This window comes from Rana temporaria, chromosome 5 (genome assembly GCF_905171775.1).
Source record: "Rana temporaria chromosome 5, aRanTem1.1, whole genome shotgun sequence".
Classification (NCBI taxonomy): Eukaryota; Metazoa; Chordata; class Amphibia; order Anura; family Ranidae; genus Rana; species Rana temporaria.
The window spans coordinates 86,827,077-86,849,535 of record NC_053493.1 but is presented as its reverse complement, the minus strand read 5'-3'; the positions used below and the strand labels follow the sequence as shown (position 1 = coordinate 86,849,535).

At 41.4% G+C, this 22,459-nt stretch overlaps 1 protein-coding gene across 4 annotated transcripts in view; it reads left to right on the top strand.

Moving 5' to 3' along the window:
* The window catches only part of LOC120940144 (ATP-binding cassette sub-family B member 5-like), an 82,509-nt gene that overhangs the window by 54,813 nt on the left and 5,237 nt on the right, over positions 1 to 22,459 (top strand). For 3 of the 4 annotated variants that reach the window (XM_040352812.1, XM_040352813.1, XM_040352815.1), the window contains 10 exons: positions 1,608 to 1,757; positions 4,669 to 4,812; positions 4,939 to 5,043; positions 9,600 to 9,677; positions 9,770 to 9,853; positions 11,462 to 11,665; positions 13,620 to 13,720; positions 15,294 to 15,434; positions 19,496 to 19,652; positions 20,512 to 20,709. In XM_040352812.1, coding sequence (XP_040208746.1) covers positions 1,608 to 1,757; positions 4,669 to 4,812; positions 4,939 to 5,043; positions 9,600 to 9,677; positions 9,770 to 9,853; positions 11,462 to 11,665; positions 13,620 to 13,720; positions 15,294 to 15,434; positions 19,496 to 19,652; positions 20,512 to 20,709 — 1,362 coding nt within the window. Of the gene's footprint in view, positions 1 to 1,607; positions 1,758 to 4,668; positions 4,813 to 4,938; positions 5,044 to 9,599; positions 9,678 to 9,769; positions 9,854 to 11,461; positions 11,666 to 13,619; positions 13,721 to 15,293; positions 15,435 to 19,495; positions 19,653 to 20,511; positions 20,710 to 22,459 lie in introns of those variants that run through there. The other variant, XM_040352816.1, reaches the window with a different exon arrangement.

Sequence of the window (22,459 nt, the reverse complement as noted above, 5' to 3'; positions counted from 1 at the left end):
GCAAGGAGATCAGCTACACTGGCGCAATTTTAGAGGTAAGTGCTCTGTGGATCGCTGCCTAAAATACTAAAATTGCGCCAGTGTAACTTTTCTGCCTAAAACTAAGATCCGCAATTTCTTTGTGGATTTGGCCCAAGGTTTCCCCCTTCTACTCCTCCCCCCTTTTTTTTTTCTCACTCTAAATTAAAATTTGAGAAGTCACAGGAATTAAAGGATGAGAAGTACACGATGCACTTTAAATATAGTATGGGTGAGAAGCAAGGTTTCCCCCTTCTATCCCCCCTCCCCCTTTTCCTTTTTTTTCCCCCTCTTTCGAGAGAGGCATATAGGTAATGGGGTAAGAGTGTTACTCTTGTCCCCTCATAACAATAGAAAATATAGGGCATGGTCACTAAAGGATAAGAAATAGGAATTGGGCACTTAGCACCCAAATAGGTGGTGGGGGTTGGTGAGAGGGGGAGGGGAAGGGGGGAAGAAAATCCCTCCCCTTTTTTATTTTATTTTTCCTTCCTTCGCCAGCCTCCTTGGGGGGGGGGGGGGGGTGGGAGGGAGAGAGCAGAGGCGGAATAGAGAGAAAGATCAGGAGGATGCAGGATTGACCCATATTGTTGTTTTATATGTAGTTGTTATTGTTGTTATTTATGTGTATGAAATGTGGAATTCATTTTAAATGTGAACTTTTTTTTTGTAAGCTTATTGGCAATGAAATGTAAATTACATCTGTGTTTTAAAAAAATTGAATAAAAACAAATTGAAACAAAAGACAAGACTTAAAGTGGATGCACACCCGATTCATGAAATTTGAGCTGGGCACATACATCTGCAGTTTCCTTTTTTTTCTCACCAAAGCCCTATGTCCCGTGGCTTTCTCCTGCTCTGTTCTTTTGTTATCAGCATGACATCAAGTTCACTGACAACTGCAAAAGCAGCCTGAATTTTGTGACAGGGTGGGTGCTATAAATAGATTAGCAGGGAGCTGGTCTATTCACAGCATAGCTCTGCAAGTCTCTGGCCCTGTACACACGACCAGTTTCCTCGGCAGAATTCAGCTTCCGACCGAGTTTCTGGCTGAATTCTGCCGAGAAACCCGGCCGTGTGTACACTTTCGGCCGAGGAAGCCGACGAGGACCTTGGCGAGGAAATAGAGAACATGTTCTCTATTTCCTCGTTGTTCTATGGGAGAACTCGGCCCGCCGAGGTCCTCGGCGGCTCCAGGACTGAACTGGCCGAGGAACTCGATGTGTTTGGCACGTCGAGTTCCTCGGCCGTGTGTACGGGGCCTAAGCCTATGTGGAGAAGGGGCGTGTGCCTTTCCTCCAATCAGCTGTCTCCCAGTGTATGGCAAAAATCCACACCCACGGGTGAATTAGAAAGAGAACAGTATATAAAGCTGAAGACTGCAGATATACATGTAAAACTTACGTAGGTGGATTTGTTTCATCTCTGTGTATCATCTGAAGCTGTTCACTTCACTGGGTATATGTGATGGTTTACATCCACTTTAAGCTAATAAAAAATAAAAGTATAGCCGGAATATATATCTTAAGTTGATAAAAAAACTCACAGCATGATTTAATATAAATGACTGCTCTTATATTTTTGTCCAGTTTATACAAGTAGAAGAGGATAATGATGAAGAAGACACAATTAATGATGAAACACCTGGAACACCCTCTGACACAAGGTCTCCAAAGCACAAATCCACTCCGAATAACTTCATAGAGGAAAAAAAAGAGGATGAAAATGAAGCTGACGAGGTTTGGTTTTACACTTCTGCTTTTATGGAAACCGGTACTGACAGAAATGCATAGGTTCATCTTTAGTACCTTCTGAGTATCAAGTACGCAGTGGACGCAGTCAGAATTCTTTATATGCAAACTGTATTGTTTAAATTCAGTTGCTTAGAAAATGCCAAAACAGTAGGATGGTAGAAAGTCGACTAGCGTTGTCATAAGGAAGTCAGCAGTGCAAACCCTTTACAACAAGCAGGGCCGCCACAGGGGGGTACAGGCAGTACACCTGTAAGGGGCCCGGAGGTCCCCAGGGGCCCGGATGGCAACCTCCTTTAAAAAATGTTTTTTTTTTTGTTTTGTTTTTTAGGGGTCCGGAGGTCCATAGGGCCCCATATGGCAACTCCACTTCTTTTTATTTATTTTTTATTAAAAAAAAAAAATCTAATATATTTATTAGGGGTACGGGGGACCCGGAGATCCCCAGGGCCCCGGATGCCAACCCCCCTTTTTTTAGAAAAAAAAATATTTTTTTTATATTATTTTATTTCTTTTTTTATATATATATATATATATATATATATATATATATATATATATATATATATATATATATTTATATTTTATTAAAGGGCTCAGAGGTCCCCAGTGCCCCATGTGGCAAACCGCAAACCCCCTTTTTTTATTTGTTATAAATGTTTTTTTGTTTGTTTATATATATTTATTTTTTATGTTTTTATTAAAGGGCCCAGAGGTCCCCAGGGCCCTGGATGGCAACCCCCCCTTTTTTTTTTATAAATGTTTTTTTTTTTTATATATATTTTTTTTTATTAAAGGGCCCAGAGGTTTCTTTTTTTATTATTAAAGGGCCCAGAGGTCCCGGATGGCAACCCCCCTTTTTTGTAATTTTTTTTTTATAAAAAAAATAATAATAATTTGTATATATATATATATATATATATATATATATATATATATATATATATATATATATATATATATATTTATATTTATATTTATTTATTTTTTATTAAAGGGCCCAGAGGTCCCCAGGGCACCGGATGGCTACCCACCTTCTTTATATATATTTTTCTTTATTTCTTCATTTTTTTTGTAAAGGGCCCCCCCCCGCTTCTCAATTCGCAGCAGCCACCCCCAGCCGCTTCTCAATTTCAGGTGGCAGCCCCCCCCCCCCCCCCCCATCAAAATTTATGTCCTTTTTCTTCCCACAAATAGAGCTTTCTTTTGGTGACAATTTTGAAAAAAATTCAATATTTTTTACTTTTTGCTATAATAAATATCCCTAAAAAGTCTATAGTCTTATAGTCTTAGGCCAATATGTATTCTTCTACATATTTTTGGTGCAAAAAATCTCAATAAGCATATATTTATTGGTTTGCGCAAAAGTTATAGTGTCTACAAAATAGGTAATAGTTTTATTTATTTTAAAGTGGAGTTCCACCCATAAATATAACATTACATCAGTAGTTTTAAAAAAAATGTCATTAGTCTTTTTTTTTTAGATGCCTTCAAAGTGTTGTTGCTAGGCAGAATAGTTAATCTTCCCACTTCCTGCACCTAGGAAGTCATACAGTCTGGCTTCATGATGCCCACACTTAAGATGGCCCCAGTCAATTTCTATTTTATAAAGTGTCTAAATGCTGTAACAACCTAACAAAACGGACCTTAGTTTACAGACTAACTTTACTAGAATATATTAAGCTTGTGTATTACAGGGGTATTTATATTTAAAAAGTGAAATTGTGGCCGGAACTCTGCTTTAATGGAGGTGCTCTGCGATTTTTATTGTGACATTGCGACGGACATATCGGACACTTTTGACCAATTTTTTGGACCATTCACATTTATACAGCGATTAGTGCTATAAAACTGCACTGATTACTGCATAAATGTGACTGTCAGGGAAGGGGTTAACACTAGGGGGGCGCTGAAGGGGTTAAATATGTTCCCTAATGTGTGATTCTAACTGTAGGGGGAGGGGACTCACAAGGGGATGAGACCGATGTGTGTTCTTCTGTACTGGGAACACACATCGGTCTCCTCACCTGACAGGAGGGGGGTCTGTGTGTTTAAACACCCCCCCCCCCCAAGCTTTTGACAAAAAAAAAAGAGAGAGTTACAATCCAGATAATTTGTTGCTCTTAGGCTCCATTCACACCTAGGCGTATTTACGCCCGACGCTCGATACGCTGGAGGGGAGAAATACCATTGCCCTCTATGGAGATGGTTCACATCTCCACGCCGAACGCCTGAAGCTCAAAACAAGTCCCGGACCCTTTTTTTCAGGCGGCTTCGGCGTTCGGCATAGGAGATGTGGACCTGGAGGTTAATGGGGATTAAAATCGCGGCGTTTTGTCGCCGCAAATCGCGGTACAAAACGCTGCAATTTGTCCCCGCAATTCGCGGGACAAAACGCCGCGATTAGGTGTGAATGCAGCCTTACTGTATGTGTAACATAGCCAAAGAGGAGAGAGCCAAAAGAGGAAGTGAAAAAAAACTCTGCACATTAAGGGAATTCCATGGAGCCCCCCAGGTCACCAGAACTAATGACCCCATTGAAAATGCCCCCCCCCCCATTACTTTTCTGTAGACAACCCAAAATATGAGGTTTCTTTTACTTTCACGTTTGATGATAATGGTAATCAGAACAAATAAAGAAGGTAAATCTCCCTCGGGAGCACAGACAGCAACAGAAATCTGACAGGTGTTCTAATCCCTTTCCACTCTATCCAAAACTATAAAAAGTTTTTGCCTTTAGTTATGCTTTAACGAAAACTGAATTTTGATAAGCATTCAGTTGTTGCCTGGAAATGCTAATTAACACTAATTACCATGGCTTTTCCCCCTATATTTGCTGCACTATGTCTTAAATGAAGAAAAATTGAATATATAGTAACATTCATGTGTTTTATTTTAGAAGGATCCTCCAAATGTTTCGTTTTTTAAGCTTTTAAAATTAAACCAATCAGAGTGGCCTTACATCTTGGTTGGGACATTGGCGTCATTGATCAACGGAAGCGGTCATCCTATGTTTTGTATTTTTTTTGCCAAAATTATAGCTGTAAGTATTTAAGGAGATTCCATTGCAATGGCACTATATATGGTCATTCTCTTCTGAATGTACCCAAATGTATATGGCTCTGTCTAAAATGACATTATAAATAAATGTAATTTCCTGTTTTGATAGCTCTTTGGGATTGATGATCCTGATACTATAAAACGTGAGTCGGATTTGTACTGCATCGCCTTTTTAATCGTTGGACTTTTAGCCTTTGTCACCAATTTCCTGCAGGTAAGATGCTCTGCTTTTCATGTAGCACTGTTATATTGAATTAAAGTGGATGTAAACCCGATTCATGAAATTTGAGCTGGGCACATATATCTGCAGTGTTTTCTTATCTCTCTTCAAAGCACTATGTCCCGTGGCTTTCTCCTGCTCCGTTCTTCTATTATCAGCCTGATAACTTCTGTCAAATTCTCCGACACAAGATAAAAGCAGGCTGAATTTTGTGTCAGGGATGGAGCTATAAATAGATTAACAGGCAGCTTGCCATGTCACAGAACACCTCTCATGCCCCATACACATGATCGGTATTCCCGGCGGTGAAAAGTCTGCAGGGAATCCCGGGGGGAAAACCGAGAACCTGCTCTGTCACTTTCCCCATGTACACACCAGAGGTTTTCCCATTGGGAAAACTGCGGTTAGAGCTTTGGCCGGGAATCCCAGGCCGCGTGTATGCTCCACCGCAGTGTTTCCCATAGGGAAGCTGCTGGGAAAAAGACAGTCGGGAATCTGCTGTGATTCCCGGCAGTTCTCCTGTCGGGAAAACTGCCATGGAGCATACACACGGACAGTTTTCCCGGCCAAATACTGTCATGGTAGTTTTCCCGATGGGAAAACCTGACGTGTGTACGAGGCATGAGAGTTTTTGCCTATGTGGAGAGGGGGTGTGTGCCTTTCCTCCAATCAGCTGTCTTGGCTGTATGCCCAGACTTCACACTCTTTGTTAAACAGGAAGAGAAAATCTCCTAACACGATCTGAACATTCTAAACAGTATATAGCGTTGAAGACAGCAGATATACAGCCACTGAACAAGTATACTTCTGAAAGTCAGAAATCCTTATTTGCAAACCTGTTAAAGCAAGTGGTTGGCAGTCTTCAATTGGAAGTCTTCATATTTGATGCATAAAAAGTTTACTTTAACCTCTTCATGACCAGGGGTCATTGAAGCCTAGATGCCTAAACTAAATTTAGCAGTTTTAGTATGGTTAACGTTCCAATATTTATATGACTAATCTGACTACCTAAATAATTTTTACACAGTTTTATATGGATATGTATGGTTTTTGGTGCACCCCATTGATGTTTTTTGTTATAAGGTGACAAATCGACAAACAACATTTTATATGCATTTTTTGTTGTTTTACATAGAACAGCTTTTGATCAAAATTTTATTACATTTTATTAAATTGATACATTTTTCTTTGTTTACACACTGTGTGACTTCTAACACTGTACTTCTTTTTGTGCGTGCAGTGAGTGCAGAGGGAAATAGAGGCACAGTGCCATCTGCAGGATGGAGAAATGTAATTTTGTATGTAATCACAATGATTCATTTTTATGGTGATCACAAAATCAGGAACCACACTGATTGGCTTCTGATCTCTCATTTAGTCTCTAATGCCGCATACACACGATCGGGCATTCAGACAACACACCGTCAGAATGTTGGCTCAAACTTGTCTTGCATACACACAGTCACACAAATGTTGTCAGAAATTCCAATTGCCAAGAACGCGGTCACATACAACACTACAACGAACCGAGAAAAATTAAATTCAATGATTCTGAGCATGCGTAGGATTTTTGTGCGTCGGAATTGCAAACAGAAGATCAGAATTTCCGACAAGAACTTTTGTTGTCGGAAAAATTGAGAACCAGCTCTCAAACATTTGTTGTCTGAAATTCCGACAGCAAATGTCCGATGGAGCATACACGCGGTCAGATTTTCAGACAACAAGCTCACATCGAACATTTGTTGTCGGAAATTCCGACCGTGTGTACGCGGCATTAGAGTTCATGAATCTAAAGGCCCATACAAACAATAAGAAAATCTGAAGTAAAATTTAATATATTGTTAGTATAATGCGTTCAACAGCCGATTCTGACTTTTCGAATGACAAAACCTGAAGGTACAGACTCTAAAATTTGTATCGTACGTGAACACAACGTCCGATTTTCGTTTAATTAGTACAATTTTCACCCGAAAAAAATCGTAAGAGCAGGACTATACATGCTCAAAGATGAAAGAATACATTATAAAACAATTCAACATATTACATTACTTCCTGCGTATTCTGTCGTATGAGAATTTTCGGAAGTTGAGTAACCTTTTCACCAGTAATCTGATCATGTGTACCGGGCTTTATGCTGATCACACTGCCTTCAGCTTGCAAACTGAAAGCCTGTACAGAGATATGGGTTGGAAGCTTGAGGGAATGATCTGTTAATCTCAGGTGCAATACTTTGCAGGCTCTTGTTTAAAAATAAAAATAAAAAGTACACTTTTTTTTTCGGGTAGAATGTTTTTATTGATACATACAAAAAGGGAAAGCCAAATAACAAATTCCCACATGGGAATATGGACACGAAGCATAAGATAAAACTCCACACGAAAATACAAAATAAAATATGTTATAAGGATATACATTTTAGACTGATACCTACCCTTAAACGAAGGACGGGGGTCAGTGCACTATGCCCGAGCTTATAGACACAGGGACTAGGGTAGACAAGGGGGAGCGGATAATAATGGAGAGAGAGAAAAAAGAAAAGAAAAGAAATAGATAAAAAAAAAAAAAAGGGGTGGGGGACAAAAAAAAAAAACAGACATACACACACACAACTACAATGGGGTGGGGGGGACAAAGTGGTGGGCAAGAGGCCCATGAACGGAACGAGTAAGAAGTGGGGGCAAAGAGGAAGTTGGAAAGGGAAAGGAAGGTCCCCCAGCCTGGGGATGGGGTCAAATAAATGTTCTTAGTCCTAGACTGGTCGGGTGCAATGTAGGGAATGCATAGGATCACCACAGGGTCCATTCCTTAAAAAATTTGGCATGGGGGTCGTGGAGGACACTGGACATTTTTCATGAATCATGAGGGTCCTCAATGTATTCTTTAGCTCCGGAAATGAAACAGCTGTCTTTTTCCAGGCCCTTGCTATTGTATGTTTAGCTGCGATAAATAGGTATGTGGTTAATTTCTGCTGGTGAGAGAAGAGGCCCGGGGTCAGGCAAAGGTGTAATGCAAATTTGGGGTCCTTGTGGAAGGGTATGTGAAATAGGGAAGATAGGAGGCCAAAGACCCTTGACCAGAAACCTACAAGACATAAATGACAATTGCACGGTCATGCAATGCTGTACCCAATTAAAAATGTTCACACAAATAGATCTTTCTTTTGATGGTATTTAATCACTGCAGAGTTTTAAATAGTTTTCTAAGAAAACAAAAAAAGACTGAAAAAAAAAAAGAAGAAAATTACCAGTTTCAAAGTTTGTAAAAAAAAAATTAAAACAGGTAATGTTTCTCTTTCATTGATGTGCGTTAATGAAGTGGCACTGAGGCACTGATAAGGCGGCACTGATAGGTGGCACTGGTGTCCATTGATAGGTGGCACTGGTATTCAGCACTTAATGCACCTGTAGGAGGCACTGGTGGGCACTGGCCAGTGACACTAATGAGCACTGCAAAGCAGCAGTGACTCTCCCTATTTGGTTTACATCACATGATCAGTTGTCATTGGCTAACAGCTGATCACGTGGTAAGGGGCCGGGACCGTCCCCTTACTCCGACTTACATTGACTCGTGATCACAGAGCGCACCATGTGCGCCTCGCAGGGGGCACGCAGGCAGCTCATGCACGGGGGACGTAGCTGTAATTCGGCTATAGCGTGGCCAGCAAGTGGTTAAATGATTGTAATGGGGTTTGTGTCCTTGAGACTTCAGCTTATGGAACAGCAATCAAAGCTTTTTTTTTATAGTACAAGGAAGGACATTTTTTTAAGAACGCCCCTTCAGCCCCTCCTCCTCCTTCCTACTCTTAAGCATTTGGCCACACCCAATTTGCACGCTACGCGTGCTGCAGGTCACGTCCTCCCTTAAGTGTCCCTCATTCTGAAGTTCAAAAGTTGGGAGGTATGTATAACTTAATGGTTATGGTATTGAGGTATAAACATGCACTACAGACCAGTGTTAATTTTGACGTCAAATTTTAATTTAGTTTTAGTCTTAGTCTTTTGACAACATTTTTATTTTAGTCCCATTTTAGTCTTTTGACTAAAAAGCCATTTTAGTTTTAGTCGTATTTTAGTCATCTCAATTGTTTTAGTTTTAGTTGTATTTTAGTTGACTAAAATGGTATTTAGTTAAGCCTCGTACACACGACCGAGAAACTCGACGGGCAAAACACATCGTTTTGCTCGTCGAGTTCCTTGTTAGGCTGTTGAGGATCTCGGCGAGCCAAATTTTCCCATTGCCATTGAGGAAAAAGAAGACATGCTCTCTTTTTGGCTCGACAAGATCCTCGACAGTTTCCTCGTCGAAAAGTGTACACACGACCTGTTTCCTCGGCAAAAAAAAAATACCAGCAAGTTTCTTGCTGGTTTTTGCCGAGAAACTCGGTTGTGTGTACGAGGCCTAAGTCGACTAAAAGGTTTTAGTCGACAAAGTTAACACTGCACTGATGATGGACAACAACAGCTTCTATATGTATTGAAAGTACTTTCCTTGTTTTATGTTGATCGCTATTGATATTGAAACTTTTTAAATAACAAAACAAATTTATTTAGGGCTTCATGTTTGGAAGATCAGGTGAAGTTTTAACTATGCGGCTGAGACACATGGCATTTAAAGCAATGTTAAGGCAGGTTAGTACCATTTAGGCTTGTATACGTCTGTATGTGTGTATATCATTGTAAAAAACAGTCCTCCAATCTACGACATTTTATTTGTAAAACAGGATGTTGCATGGTTTGATGATAAGAAAAATAGCACTGGAGCTCTGACAACCAGACTTTCTATGGAGGCTTCACAAATCCAGACCGTAACTATCATTATTTGTTTGTTCTGCTAACTATATGCAAAGGGGTTGATTTACTAAAGGCAAATAGGCACTTCGCTTTGCATGGGAATGTGCTCCAGAACTTGAATGAGGTGATTTTCCTCCCTCATCCAATCATGTGCACATGATTGGGTATTCTTTGGGTATTGGGTATTCTTTGCGTATTGGGTATTCTTTGCAAAGTGATACTTCACCGCATTCACTATGCTCTGGGACTAATTCCTTTGCAAAGTGCATTTTCCTTGGCCTTGTTCACAATATTGCATTATGGAAACATAAACGTTACACATGAGGCATCCTATATTACTTGCGATGTGGTTCTGAATGCCACCCCAACGCACCATAGCCCAGCAGTGCTATGCAAGGCAAAACTTTAACATACATTGTCAGGTCCAATTTCTGAGCTGCTGAGGTGCATGTCAGTCCTTTCATTTTGAATGGGCTGCCCAAGGCAACGCATATAAACGTGAGAAATTGTGCATGCTTTAACGCACCATACAGTAAGTACCTCAATGGTTAGGTGTGAACCTATCTGGAAACCGCTTGGTTGATGAACACATTTATGCATCTGTTCAGTAACAGACATCACATGTGTTTAAAGTCTCATTCACATCACAGCGCATGGATTAGAGCTGGCATTATCTATATTTTTTTATATTGCACTGCAATGCCTTTTTTAACACATGTTGCACTGCCTTTTCAATTTTATTTTGCAAATATGCAACATGTTGAATTTTTGTGGCACACAGCCATTCAGCACATTGTTGTGAACTGCATTAAAATTTTTGAAAATACCATACACTATATTGTCAAAAGTATTGGGACACACACATGAACTTTAATGGCATCCCAGTCTTAGTCTGTCAGGCCTCGTACAAACGACCGAGGAACTCAACGGGCGAAACACATAGTTTTGCTCGTCGAGTTCCTTGTTAGGCTGTCGAGGATCTCGGCGAGCCAAATTTCCCCATTTCTGTCGAGGAAAAAGAAGACATGCTCTCTTTTTGGCTCGACAAGATCCTCGACAGTTTCCTCGTCGAAAAGTGTACACGGACATGGATGAGCAAGTTTGGGTTGGAGGAACATGACTGGCCTGCACTGAGTTCTGACCCCAACCCGACAGAACACCTTTGGGATGAATTAAAGTGGAGACTGCGAGCCAGGCCTTCTCGTCCAAGATCAGTACCTGACCTCACAAATGTGCTTCTGGAAGAATGGTTAAACATTCCCATAGACACACTCCTAAACCTTGTGGACAGCTTTCCTAGAAGAGTTGAAGTTGTTATAGCTGCAAAGGGTGGGCCAACTCGAAATTAAACCCTACAGACTAAGACTGGGATGCCATTAAAGTTCCTGTGCGTGTAAAGGCAGACGTTCCAATACTTTTGACAATATAGTATATGTACATATTGGAGAATTGTAGAAAACCTTTTGAGAGGGATACCTAGCATTGCAGTGAATGCATAGTATTCCAGTTGTACAGTCATATGATCATTGTCTCAGGGTAGGGGCAATAGTGTCAGTTTTCATGCATTTCCTGCATTATTTATTGAGTTTCTATATCTTTCTGTTTATTCATTCTTCACTAAGGCAACAGGATCCAGGCTTGGCTTAGTTGCACAGAATTTGGGCAGTATGGGTCTGTCCATCATAATTGCTTTTATTTTTGGTTGGGAGATGTCTCTGCTGATCATGGCAATGACTCCCATTCTTGTGACCACTGGACTACTGGAGACCAGAGCTCTGGCTGGCTTTGCAAATCGAGATAAAAAAGAGCTTCAACAGGCTGGAAAGGTACAATTTTTGTTTTTTCATTTTAACTGTACCATATCTTTACATTTGTATACATATATATATATATATATATATATATATATATATATATATATATATATACACATACATACATACATACATACATGGCTGCTGATAGGGGGGGAACACCAGTCCTCCTGTAGGGGGCCCAAGGGGAAATTACAGGATGCCCTGTGCGGCTCTCTGCAGCAGCTGAAAACCCTCCCACTGACTTTTAGCTGTTGCCGGGCTGAGACACAGACACAACTGCGGGCTTCCTTGTCCTGTTAAAAAAAATAACACATTGTAACCCTGTATTGTTTTAATCCCTTGTAAAAAAAAAAAAAATAGAAAATTGTAAAAAATTATTTGTAAAAATTGTAAAATAAAACATTTAAACTTTTAAAAAAAATCATAAAATGTTTTTGTTCAAAAATGTTAAAAACCATTTAACCGCTTAAGGACCGCCTCCTGCACATATACTTCGGCAGAATGGCACGGCTGGGCACAAGCACGTACAGGTACGTCCTTTTTAAGTGCCCAGCCGTGGGTCGCGGGCGCGCGCTGGAGTTCCGCGATCGGTCCCGGGAGCTGAAGAACGGGAAGAGCTGTGTGTAAACACAGCTTCCCCGTTCTTCACTGTGGCGCCGGCATCGATCGTGTGATCCCTTTTATAGGGAAACACAATCGATGACGTCACACCTACAGCCACACCCTCCTACAGTTAGAAACACAAATGAGGTCACACTTAACACTTTCAGCGCCCCCTTGTGGTTAACTCCCAAACTGCATTTTTAATGCATTTTTTGCTGTGAAAATTACAGTGGTCCCAAAAATGTGTCAAAATTGTCCGAAGTGTCCGCCATAATGTCACAGTCACAAAAAAAAACGCTGATCGCCGCCATTAGTAGTAAAAAAAATAATTATTAATAAAAATGCAATAAAACTATCCCCTATTTTGTAAACGCTATACATTTTGCGCAAACCAATCGATAAACGCTTATTGCGATTTCTTTTTACCAGAAATAGGTAGAAGAATACGTATCGGCCTAAACTAAGGAAACATTTTTTATATATATTTTTGGGGGATATTTATTATAGCAAAAGGTAAAAAATATTGCATTTCTTTCAAAATTGTCGCTCTATTTTTGTTTATAGCGCAAAAAATAAAAACCGCAGAGGTGATCAAATACCACCAAAAGAAAGCTCTATTTGTGGGGAAAAAAGGACGCCAATTTTGTTTGGGAGCCTTGTCGCACGACCGCGCAATTGTCAATTAAAGCGACGCAGTGCCAAATCGCAAAAACTGGCCAGGTCCTTTAGCTGCCTAAAGGTCCGGGTCTTAAGTGGTTAAAAAAGGCCTAATTCACACAGCTTCTCTGTTATCTGCGTGTCCGCTAAGAATGATTTTAGTATATTTATTGTGAAAATGTTGTTTTGATATATTTGAGGGGGCCCTGCCAGGTAGGTTGTACGGGACCCCGTGATTTCTAACAGCGACGATGACGCAGCGACGTGCGCGACGCTGAAAGGTCAATGCTTCCACGCATGCGTCTAAGTCATTCGACGCATGCGAGGGATGGCGGCCGGTCAGACATGTACGGTGAGTCTGTACAGAGGACCGAACATGTCCGACGGACAGGATTCCAGCGGGCATGTTTCTTAGCATGCTAAGAAACATTTGTCCGCTCGAAAACGGTCGGGCAGACAAATGTACGCTGGAAACCTGTCCGATCGGCCGTACACACGACCGAACATGTGTGCTGAAGCTGGTCCGCGGACCAGTTTCAGCAGACATGTTCGGTCGTGTGCACGGGGCCTTACTGGCAAACAGGGAAGGATAGTAACCATAATCTGCATCTGGTACTTGTGTGTTTTATAATAAAAATGTATATTAAAGGCATTATGCATTAATTTCTTGTTTTATATTGTTATTTTCCTTATAAATAAACAGATTGCAACTGAAGCTGTGGATAATATTCGAACTGTTGTATCATTAACAAGGGAGACAACATTTGAGAAGAATTACACTGAAAGCTTACAGAAACCATTTAAGTTAGTATTATTATTATTTTTTTGCAATAAACAAAATGTAATAAAGTTAACCACTTCAGCCCCGAACTATTTGGCTGCCAAATGACCGGGCCACTTTTTGCGATTCGCTTTTTATTTTCCGCGCTATAAACAAAAATAGTTTTTGGCTCTACTTCTCCTTTGCCTAGGTTCACACTGCTGCGAATTCAAAAGATTTCGCGGCTGCGATTTTGCCGCGATTTCGGCCGCAATTTAATGTAATTAGGACAGTGCCATTGCCGACAATTGCCGCCGATTTGAGATGCGATTTGACATGTCAAATCGCATCTCAAATCGTTCCAAATCATACCCAGTGTGAACCAGGGCTTTAGGTCACAGGAGTGCAGTTAGTTCTGCACTCCTGTGACCGGTTTTCAAAATCTGCTGTCGGCTGACGTCACTCAGCTGGTCCAGGATCTGAAAAGATCCTGACCATATGTTTAGGATCTGCCCAGCAGCCTGGACTGGCAGTTGGCTCAGCCCCTCAACAAGTCACTGAGAGCCTGAGTCAGCTGTTCCCACCCCCTCCACAGCCCAGCACTCCAGTGAGCGCTGCAGGGGCAGAGCAGAAAACTGGCAAGTCACAGCTCTCTTCTTTTAAGAATGGAGGGAACTGAGTGGTCAGTGGTGTTTGATTGCTCAGTTCTCACTGTAGAGCTGATGTTTTTTTTTTAAGGTCTATACTTCTCATTTAATGCACACTGCATTGGCTGCAGTGTAACAGAATTTATACAACAGGTCAGTTCAGCATTCAGTACTGCCACCAAACATAACCCATTCATATGTAAGGGGCCATACCACAACCAGGAACCAAACTCTTTTAGTACTTGGTCACTAACCTGAAAAAAGGAAGCAGATGCTTTGACTTTGCATTTCTTGATCTGCATGCTGGTTCTGGGTCAATGACTAAAAGGGGGTTATTTACGAAAGGCAAATCCACTTTGTACTACAAGTGTAAACTACAAGTGCAAAGTGCACTTGAAATTGCACTGAAAGTGCACTTGGAAGTTCAGTCGCTGGGGTAGATCTGAAATGAGGGGAAGCACTGCTGATTTTGTTATCCAATCATGTGCAAGCTAAAAAGCTATTTATTTTCCTTGCATGCCCCCCTCGGATTCTAAATGCACTTTCAGTACAATTTCAAGTGCACTTTGCACTTGTAGTTTGCACTTGTAGTGCAAAGTGGATTTGCCTTTCGTAAAAGTACTGAAGCCAGAGATAACAAGACAATTAGCATTTTCAGAAGAAGGTCAGCAATAGAAAACGTAATCTCTCTCAATACAGAAATCTTTAAAAGCTTTAGTTTACCGATATAGCCCTATCACTGGTCTGTGTAATTTACCAGATTACAAAATCTAGAGCAAATAAAAACTTGTAATGGCCATACCATCCAATAAGGTTCCAACAGTTGTAGTTTGATGCAGATCTGAAAATGAAAGTGATCATATTTGGTACCGTATATTAGTCTGAAAGATTAAGGATAAGTCATTGTTCATCTTTACCAGGACTATTTTCTTTTTAAGTGTATCTCCCTTTTTTTGATTTGTCCCCTCAGGAATTCACAACGTAAAGCTCAGATATATGGCATATGTTTTGCCTTTAGTCAGTCATTCATATATTTTGCCTATGCGACAAGCTATCGTTTTGGGGCTTATTTAATTCAAGAAGGTAGAATGAATGTCGAAGAAGTGCTTCTGTAAGTATGACATGGTAGATTATACAGTGTAAAGATTAAAGTGTGTTTGTGTTGGCCATACCAACTTAACATTATCTAGCATGTGCCTAAAGGGATACTAAAGGTTCATTTAATTATTTGTTTTAAAAACAAACAAGTCATACTTACCTCCACTGTGCAGTTAGTTTTTCACAAAGTGGCCCCGAACATCCTCTTCTGGGGCCCAACGGCGGCTCTTTCGGCTCCTCCCCGCTAGAGCTAACCCCCTCTGAGAAGCTCTCTCCCGAGGGGGTTGCCTTACGGGTGCGCTCCCATGTTATACACTCGGTGTGCATAGCTGCCTAGTGTATGACTCGGCCCGCCTCCCCGGTGGCTGTGTCACTGAATTTGATTGACAGCAGCGGGAGCCAATGGCTGCGCTGTTATCAATCTATCCAAATGAGGAGCCAATCAGCCATGAAGAGAACGATGCGGGATCACAAAGTTTTACAACCCCTTTAAGAGTGAATGTATGGCCATGCTTCCCACCTAAAGTCTAGTACACGGCCGAATGTTGGGCGACATCAGCCGGTTCAATAAAAACTAGCTGACATTTGGCCCGTGTGCATGCCAGCTGGAGAACCAGGAGGTGAACCAGAGCTTCATCGGGTCGTCCCCCTGTCAGAACACAACAGCTCAGCAGGGGAGATCACTGTACTAACGTTGGATCGTTAGTACAGCGGCTCTGACCGGAGCTTTAGGTTTTTTCTTTCAACCTGCTGGGTTGAACAAACAAACAACTAAAGCCTCGTACACACGACTGAAGAACTCGACGGGCGAAACACATCGTTTTCCTCGTCGAGTTCCTTGTTAGGCTGTCGACAAGGCAAGTTTCTCCATTCCCGTCGAAGAAAAAGAAGACATGCTCTCTTTTTGGCTCGACTGGATCCTCGACAGTTTCCTCGTCGAAAAATGTACACACGACCGGTTTCCTCGGCAAAAAAAAAATCCCAGCAAGTTTCTTGCTGGTTTTTGCCGAGAAACTCGGTCGTGTGTACGAGGCCTAAGTGTGTACCAGGCATTACTCTCGATTGTTAAACGAGATGCCTTTATGTAGAGTACTAAAGTAGTAGTAGTACTCATATAACCACTCCTTACTTTATATTACACTGTCACATAGAGTACACAAAGGCTTTATCTATACACTCTACCTAACTTATACTATAGGAATCAGTGAAAAGTTGTAGGATTAGTGATTGCATGTTTATTTAATTCATCCTAATGTTTCATGTGTTGCAAGAATATTGTGTGTGCTGTACAGTTCTTTACTTGTACAGTATTCAGTTTCTCCTTTTCCTAGGTGTCAATTTCACAGGAAGATCCTTGGCACCCTTGAAAATCAACTACACTCATTTAAGGCATGACTTGGCAGGCAGATCTCATGGTAGTAGTATCAAAGACATAGCAGCCAGTGCCATGTCTTAGCCCACCAGTCTAGACCCAAAAATATCTACGTTGGATGGACTGAACCTTTAAGAGTATTAAGAACAAAAGCAATGTGTGCTAACTGGTTGCTAACTGGTTGATATTAGTTACAGTGTACACACATTGCTTTTTATATTATTAAAGTAAAGTTGTGCTTTGCTCATGCATGCCTTATGCTGACCCATGCAGCTGTTTACATTTGACTTTCATTTGCTTAGCCTCTTGGAAGGTACTGTAGGTATAAAAAAAGCAATGTACCTATTGCAGGGTTGATGCCCTGTTGGTCAGTACTTCCTATTTTAATGGCATGGTCCTTGTCACTCAAGTGAGGGAGGAGAAAGGTATTAAAGAGAGGAGAGGTTAAATTGTGGGAGCCCGATGAAGAGATGTAGGACACTGAGTGTGCCCTTTCCCCTTCAGGGGAAAACCTGGACTTTAACCCTCCTGGCGGTATCCCCGAGCGTGACTCGGGGTGGATTTTTTCTGCTATAATCGGTATCCCCGAGTCACGCTCGGGGTAGATATGCAGAGCCTGCAGCGTGCGCTGGCTTACCTTGTCCCTGGATCCAGCGATGCCACCGCGCTGTGTGAGCGAGCGGGAACTCGCTCGATTCACACAGCGTCCTCCTGTGCCGCCGATCTCCGTTCCCTGCGACGTTACGACGCACGGGAGCGGAGATCGGCGCCAAATTCAAAAACGGAAACAAACACTATACATACAGTATACTGTAATCTTATAGATTACAGTACTGTATGTAAAAAATACACCCCCCCCCTTGTCCCTAGTGGTCTGCCCAGTGCCCTACATGTACTTTTATATAATAAAAACGGTTCTTTCTTTATGCAAACTGTAGATTGTCCATAGCAACCAAAAGTGTCCCTTTATGTCAAAAATGGTTTTAGATCAGCTAGAAAACAGCGATCATAAATTATAATCACTTGCAGAATTGTGCGATAGCGATTTGTGGGGAAATTCGTCATAAAAAAAAAAAATAATAAAAATGTCAGTGATTTTGATTTGATTACATTATTGAATAATTTTTATTAGAATTATATTATTATTTGTTATAATTAATTATAATTATTTATTATATTATAATTTATAATTTTGTTTTTAAAAAAATGTCATACCCGGGATGCCTATTAGATTCTTGTTTGGTCAGATTTAAGTGAGTTATTCCTAAAAATTACAGGCCTACAGTATAAAACGCCAAATTTCCTTGCAAATAATTGTACCGCTTTTGGTACGTAATTCCAGACAGAATCATACCGCCAGGGAGGTTAACCACATCCCTAGACAAGGAGGAATTTGAAAATAAGAGCAGGACATGTTTACGCCAGTTTTCTGAGTACCACAGCATCCCTCCTATAAAGCTTGACAATATGACAAACTATACTTGAACTCTAATATACATTCAGCACTATATTCAGTACTATATTTAAAAAAAAAAGACTATGGAACCATTTGACTTTCTGTTAATGTTCTAAACAATGCAAAAAAGTCATTAAATGTTTTAGGCCAATGGTGCGTTTTTTGATGTGTTCAGTAGGGACTATCTGCTAGAGTAAGCCGTTGTAAGGTACAGTTTATGCTAAGAAGTCAACATAAATACAGCCAATACTTGGGGAGTGTGGCCACTACAACAAGGTCGGGAGCAGGTGGTGGCCAGGTGGAGGAGGGTCCACCTGCTTGACAGTGATAGGAAAGGTTTTCTTGAGTTTTTACACCTAGTAATGGGGCCCCCCATGTCTCATGGGCATCTGGTGTTCAGCAGGATCCCCCTGTGGACTAGGCCTAGTATTACTGGAAAAAGAAGAGATGTGTTGTAAGTGTTCAAGAATATGATTCCCAATATTGCCTGAGGCCTCATACACACAACCGACAAACTCGACGGGCGAAACACATCGTTTTGCTCGTCGAGTTCCTTGTGAAGCCGTCGAGAAACTTGACAAGCCAATTTTCTCCATTCCTGTCAAGGAAATAGAGAACATGCTTTCTTTTTGGCTCGTTGAGTTTCTCGACGGTTTCCTCGGCAAAAAAATATCTCCCAGCAAGTTTCTTGCTGGTTTTTGCCGAGAAACTCGTCGTGTGTACGAGGCCTCATGGTCAACTTGGTTGTGGTACATAAAAATATAGTGAACTGCAAGGATAGTTATTAGGGTGTCTGCCTTTTCTGAAAATGTTGCTGTAGGTCGTGTGGGGGAGCTGGCTTATTCACCCACCAAAGGGAAAGGGAGGGGGAGGGTACATAGTCAATCCCTCCTAGTTTTGTGGAGCTCACTTCCCTTCTTCCCATATGACATCAATGGTGTTTGGCAACTAGCCGCTCAGTCACCCAGTACTGTCAAGCAGGGGCAGGTAAAGAGTTCTTGGTGTGCAGCTCATGGCTTCTACAGCTGAATGATACTGTAGAGGAGTGAAAGGCGGGTATGCTTAGGTAGCTTTGGGGGTCAGCTTTAATGTGAACCTGTTGTTTTTTCTTGCTTCAGTGAAAGTCTTCTTTCCAACCACTTGCTAGTCAGCAATTATTATTTTTTTTTTTAAGTTGCCTGAATTTCATTAAGTAATGTCTTTCAATTCATTATTATGAGGCCTCATCGCTCTGCTTTCTCAACAGTGTATTTGTCATTCTAACATATGGCGCTGTGTCAGTAGGACAGACTTTATCATTTGCTCCAGACTACGCCAAAGCCAAATCTGCAGCTTCCCATCTTTTTGCATTGTTTGACAGAGAGCCAACTATTGACAGCTACAGTCTCCATGGTCTGAAACCAGTAAGCTCATTTATGTGACTATTTTTAGGCCTGCTCTCCTCCCTCTGCTATTTTCCATTGCTGACTGTCTCCTCTCAAACATTGTGATTCCAGTAACACTCAGTAGTATTTTACTATAAATATTGGGCCAGATTCACAGTAGAAATACGCCGGCGTATCTACTGATACTCCGGCGTATTTTCAAATTTGCCGCGTCGTATTTTTAGTTTGAATCCTCAAACCAAGATATGACGGCTTTAGGCTTCGATCCGACAGGCGTACGGCTTTGTACGCCTTCGGATCGTAGGTGTAATACTTCGGCGCCCGCTGGGTGCAGTTTGCGTTGTTTTCCGCGTCGGGTATGCTAATTAGCTGTTTACGGCGATCCACGAAGGTACGCGCGTTCGTCGCATTCTCTTACGTCGTCGCTAGTCGGCTTTTCCTGGCGTATAGTTACGGCTGCTATTTCAAGGCTTATATTTAGACTGCCCATGTTAAAGTATGGCCATCTTTCCCGCGCCGAATTTAAAAAAAAAAATTTTTTGCGTCCGTGAATAGGAAAGGACGTAACTCACGTCACCGTTCAAAAGATTACGTGCGACGTCATTTCGCGCAAAGCACTGCGGGAAATTTCAAAACGGAGCATGCGCAGTACGTTCGGCGCGGGAACACGCCTAATTTAAATGATACACGCCCCATTTGAATTAGGCGGGCTTGCGCCAGACGCATTTACGCTACGCCGCCGCAAGTGTGGCGGTGTAACGTAAATGGCATACGTTAGACCGCCGCAAATGTACCTGAATCTGGTCCATTGTCTCTTTATTGATATGACAACTTATTAGAATCAGCAGAATTTCATTATATATCTTTTAATATATAGGGCAACTGCCAAGGAAATTTAGAACTGCGTCAAGTTTCCTTCAATTACCCATCTCGTCCAGATGTGTCAGTACTGCAAGAATTCTCTGTAAGAATATCCAACGGTCAGACTGTGGCATTTGTGGGCAGCAGTGGATGTGGAAAAAGCACTTCTATCCAACTCTTACAGAGGTTTTATGATCCCCTTCAGGGGGCAGTGGTGAGACATGTTTGTACACATCACTGATTGGGTGTAGTCTGCTGTAATTCTACCAATGGTTAGCATATGTTATTCATACAGGCTGTTTGTAGAGTTGTATTGGTTGTTCATCCACAGGCCACATTTGTGTTTTGGCTCACTTAGGCTGCATTCACACCTGAGTGTAGCGTTTTTGATCCTTTTTTCTGGCGCGTATTCACACGTATTTGCGCGTTTGCATACATCGTTGTCCGACGTTTTTGAACTTCGTCCTTTTTTATTTTAGCCAGTAGGAAAAATGATCATCTCTTTCACCATTTGTTGCTATGTTTGTAGATTTTTTTTATCTGCTTCCTGGGTGAATATTCTATTTCACAGAACAGATTAAAGTGACAAAACGCCCGTAGAAACGCTCGTTGTCGCGCTAGACCATAGGTGTCAAACACAAGGCCTGCGGGCCGAATCCCTCCAGGCCATTTCATATGGCCCTCGCAGGAGAGCTCCAGCCCTCCTCTGGTCCTACTCCAGACCCCTACTTTCTGCTTTCAAGCAATGCATTCAGCTTCTTCCCAGCAGCAGCACAAGGAAAGGGGAGTGCACTGTGATTGTAAGGTAGAGTGGGGCACTCAACTTCTGATTGTGGGGTGGCTCTTGACATCTAATGTAAAGGGGAGGGGATGCGCTGGACATCTAATCTTACAGATACAACCGGACCTTTTGAAGGAAATCATAATGCTGATGCGGCCCACGATGTAATTGAGTTTGACACCCGTGCGCTAGACGCTTGAATCAAGCATTTCCATTAGTTTCTATGGGAATACAAATGTTCAAAAACACCCAAATCAGCCAAATTCGAACTTGTTTGAGCTTCAGGCGTTCGGTTTCAGGCATTTTGGAGTGGAGATGTGAACCATCTCCATTGAGAATAATGTAGTTTTTCCCCTCTAGCGTTTTATAGCTTCAGGCTACAAAATGCTCAGGTGTGAATGGGCCCTTAAAGTGGATGTAAACCCGAAATTGTATTTATTTATTTTTGCTGTCACAATGTAGAGTATAAGATTTCCTATTATCTGTTCCCAGTCTTGCCACAAAGAGTTAATCCAGCTCTGAGCAATCCTCTTTTCTTTTTTCAGTGAGATAAACGGACACACAGGAGAAAACTTTTGTCCGTTCTTCCCCCTTGCTGTGAATAACAGGTTATTTACATATCTCATGCACTAGCCTGAGACAGGCATAATTTTTAATTCCCACCCCCACTCCTTTTCTGAAGTCATGTGTTTACTTTTCTGGATTTTGACTGGATGTTAGTGATCATAACAGAATTTAGTGTAAGGAATACACAGGAGAAAATGCATGTTGACAAGGTGAGTGTAGAGGTGGGCGGGAAGTCTACTAACATTACAACTCCACCCACTGAGCTCCAGACAACAGATCCACCCACAGAATCTGCAGTTTTTCAGTTCTTATAACAGACAGAGGAGACATATGACAGGTGAGGATACATACAGGAGGCATCTATATCCTTATAAATCAGCACTATGGCAGTAGTTTAGAAAGGATAAGAGTGGGTTTACATCCACGTTAATACTTTTTTTATAGTTTACCTAAGTCAGGGGATAAAGGAGCAGTCAAAAAATGCACTTACTATTGAACTGAATTTGAAATGCTGGTAAAAGGCTCCTAAAGTTGCAGCCAAGGGGAGATGGAATGTTGCTAACATCATATTATTAAACATTAGCATTCTATCCAGCCAAAGCCAATTCAGTAACCG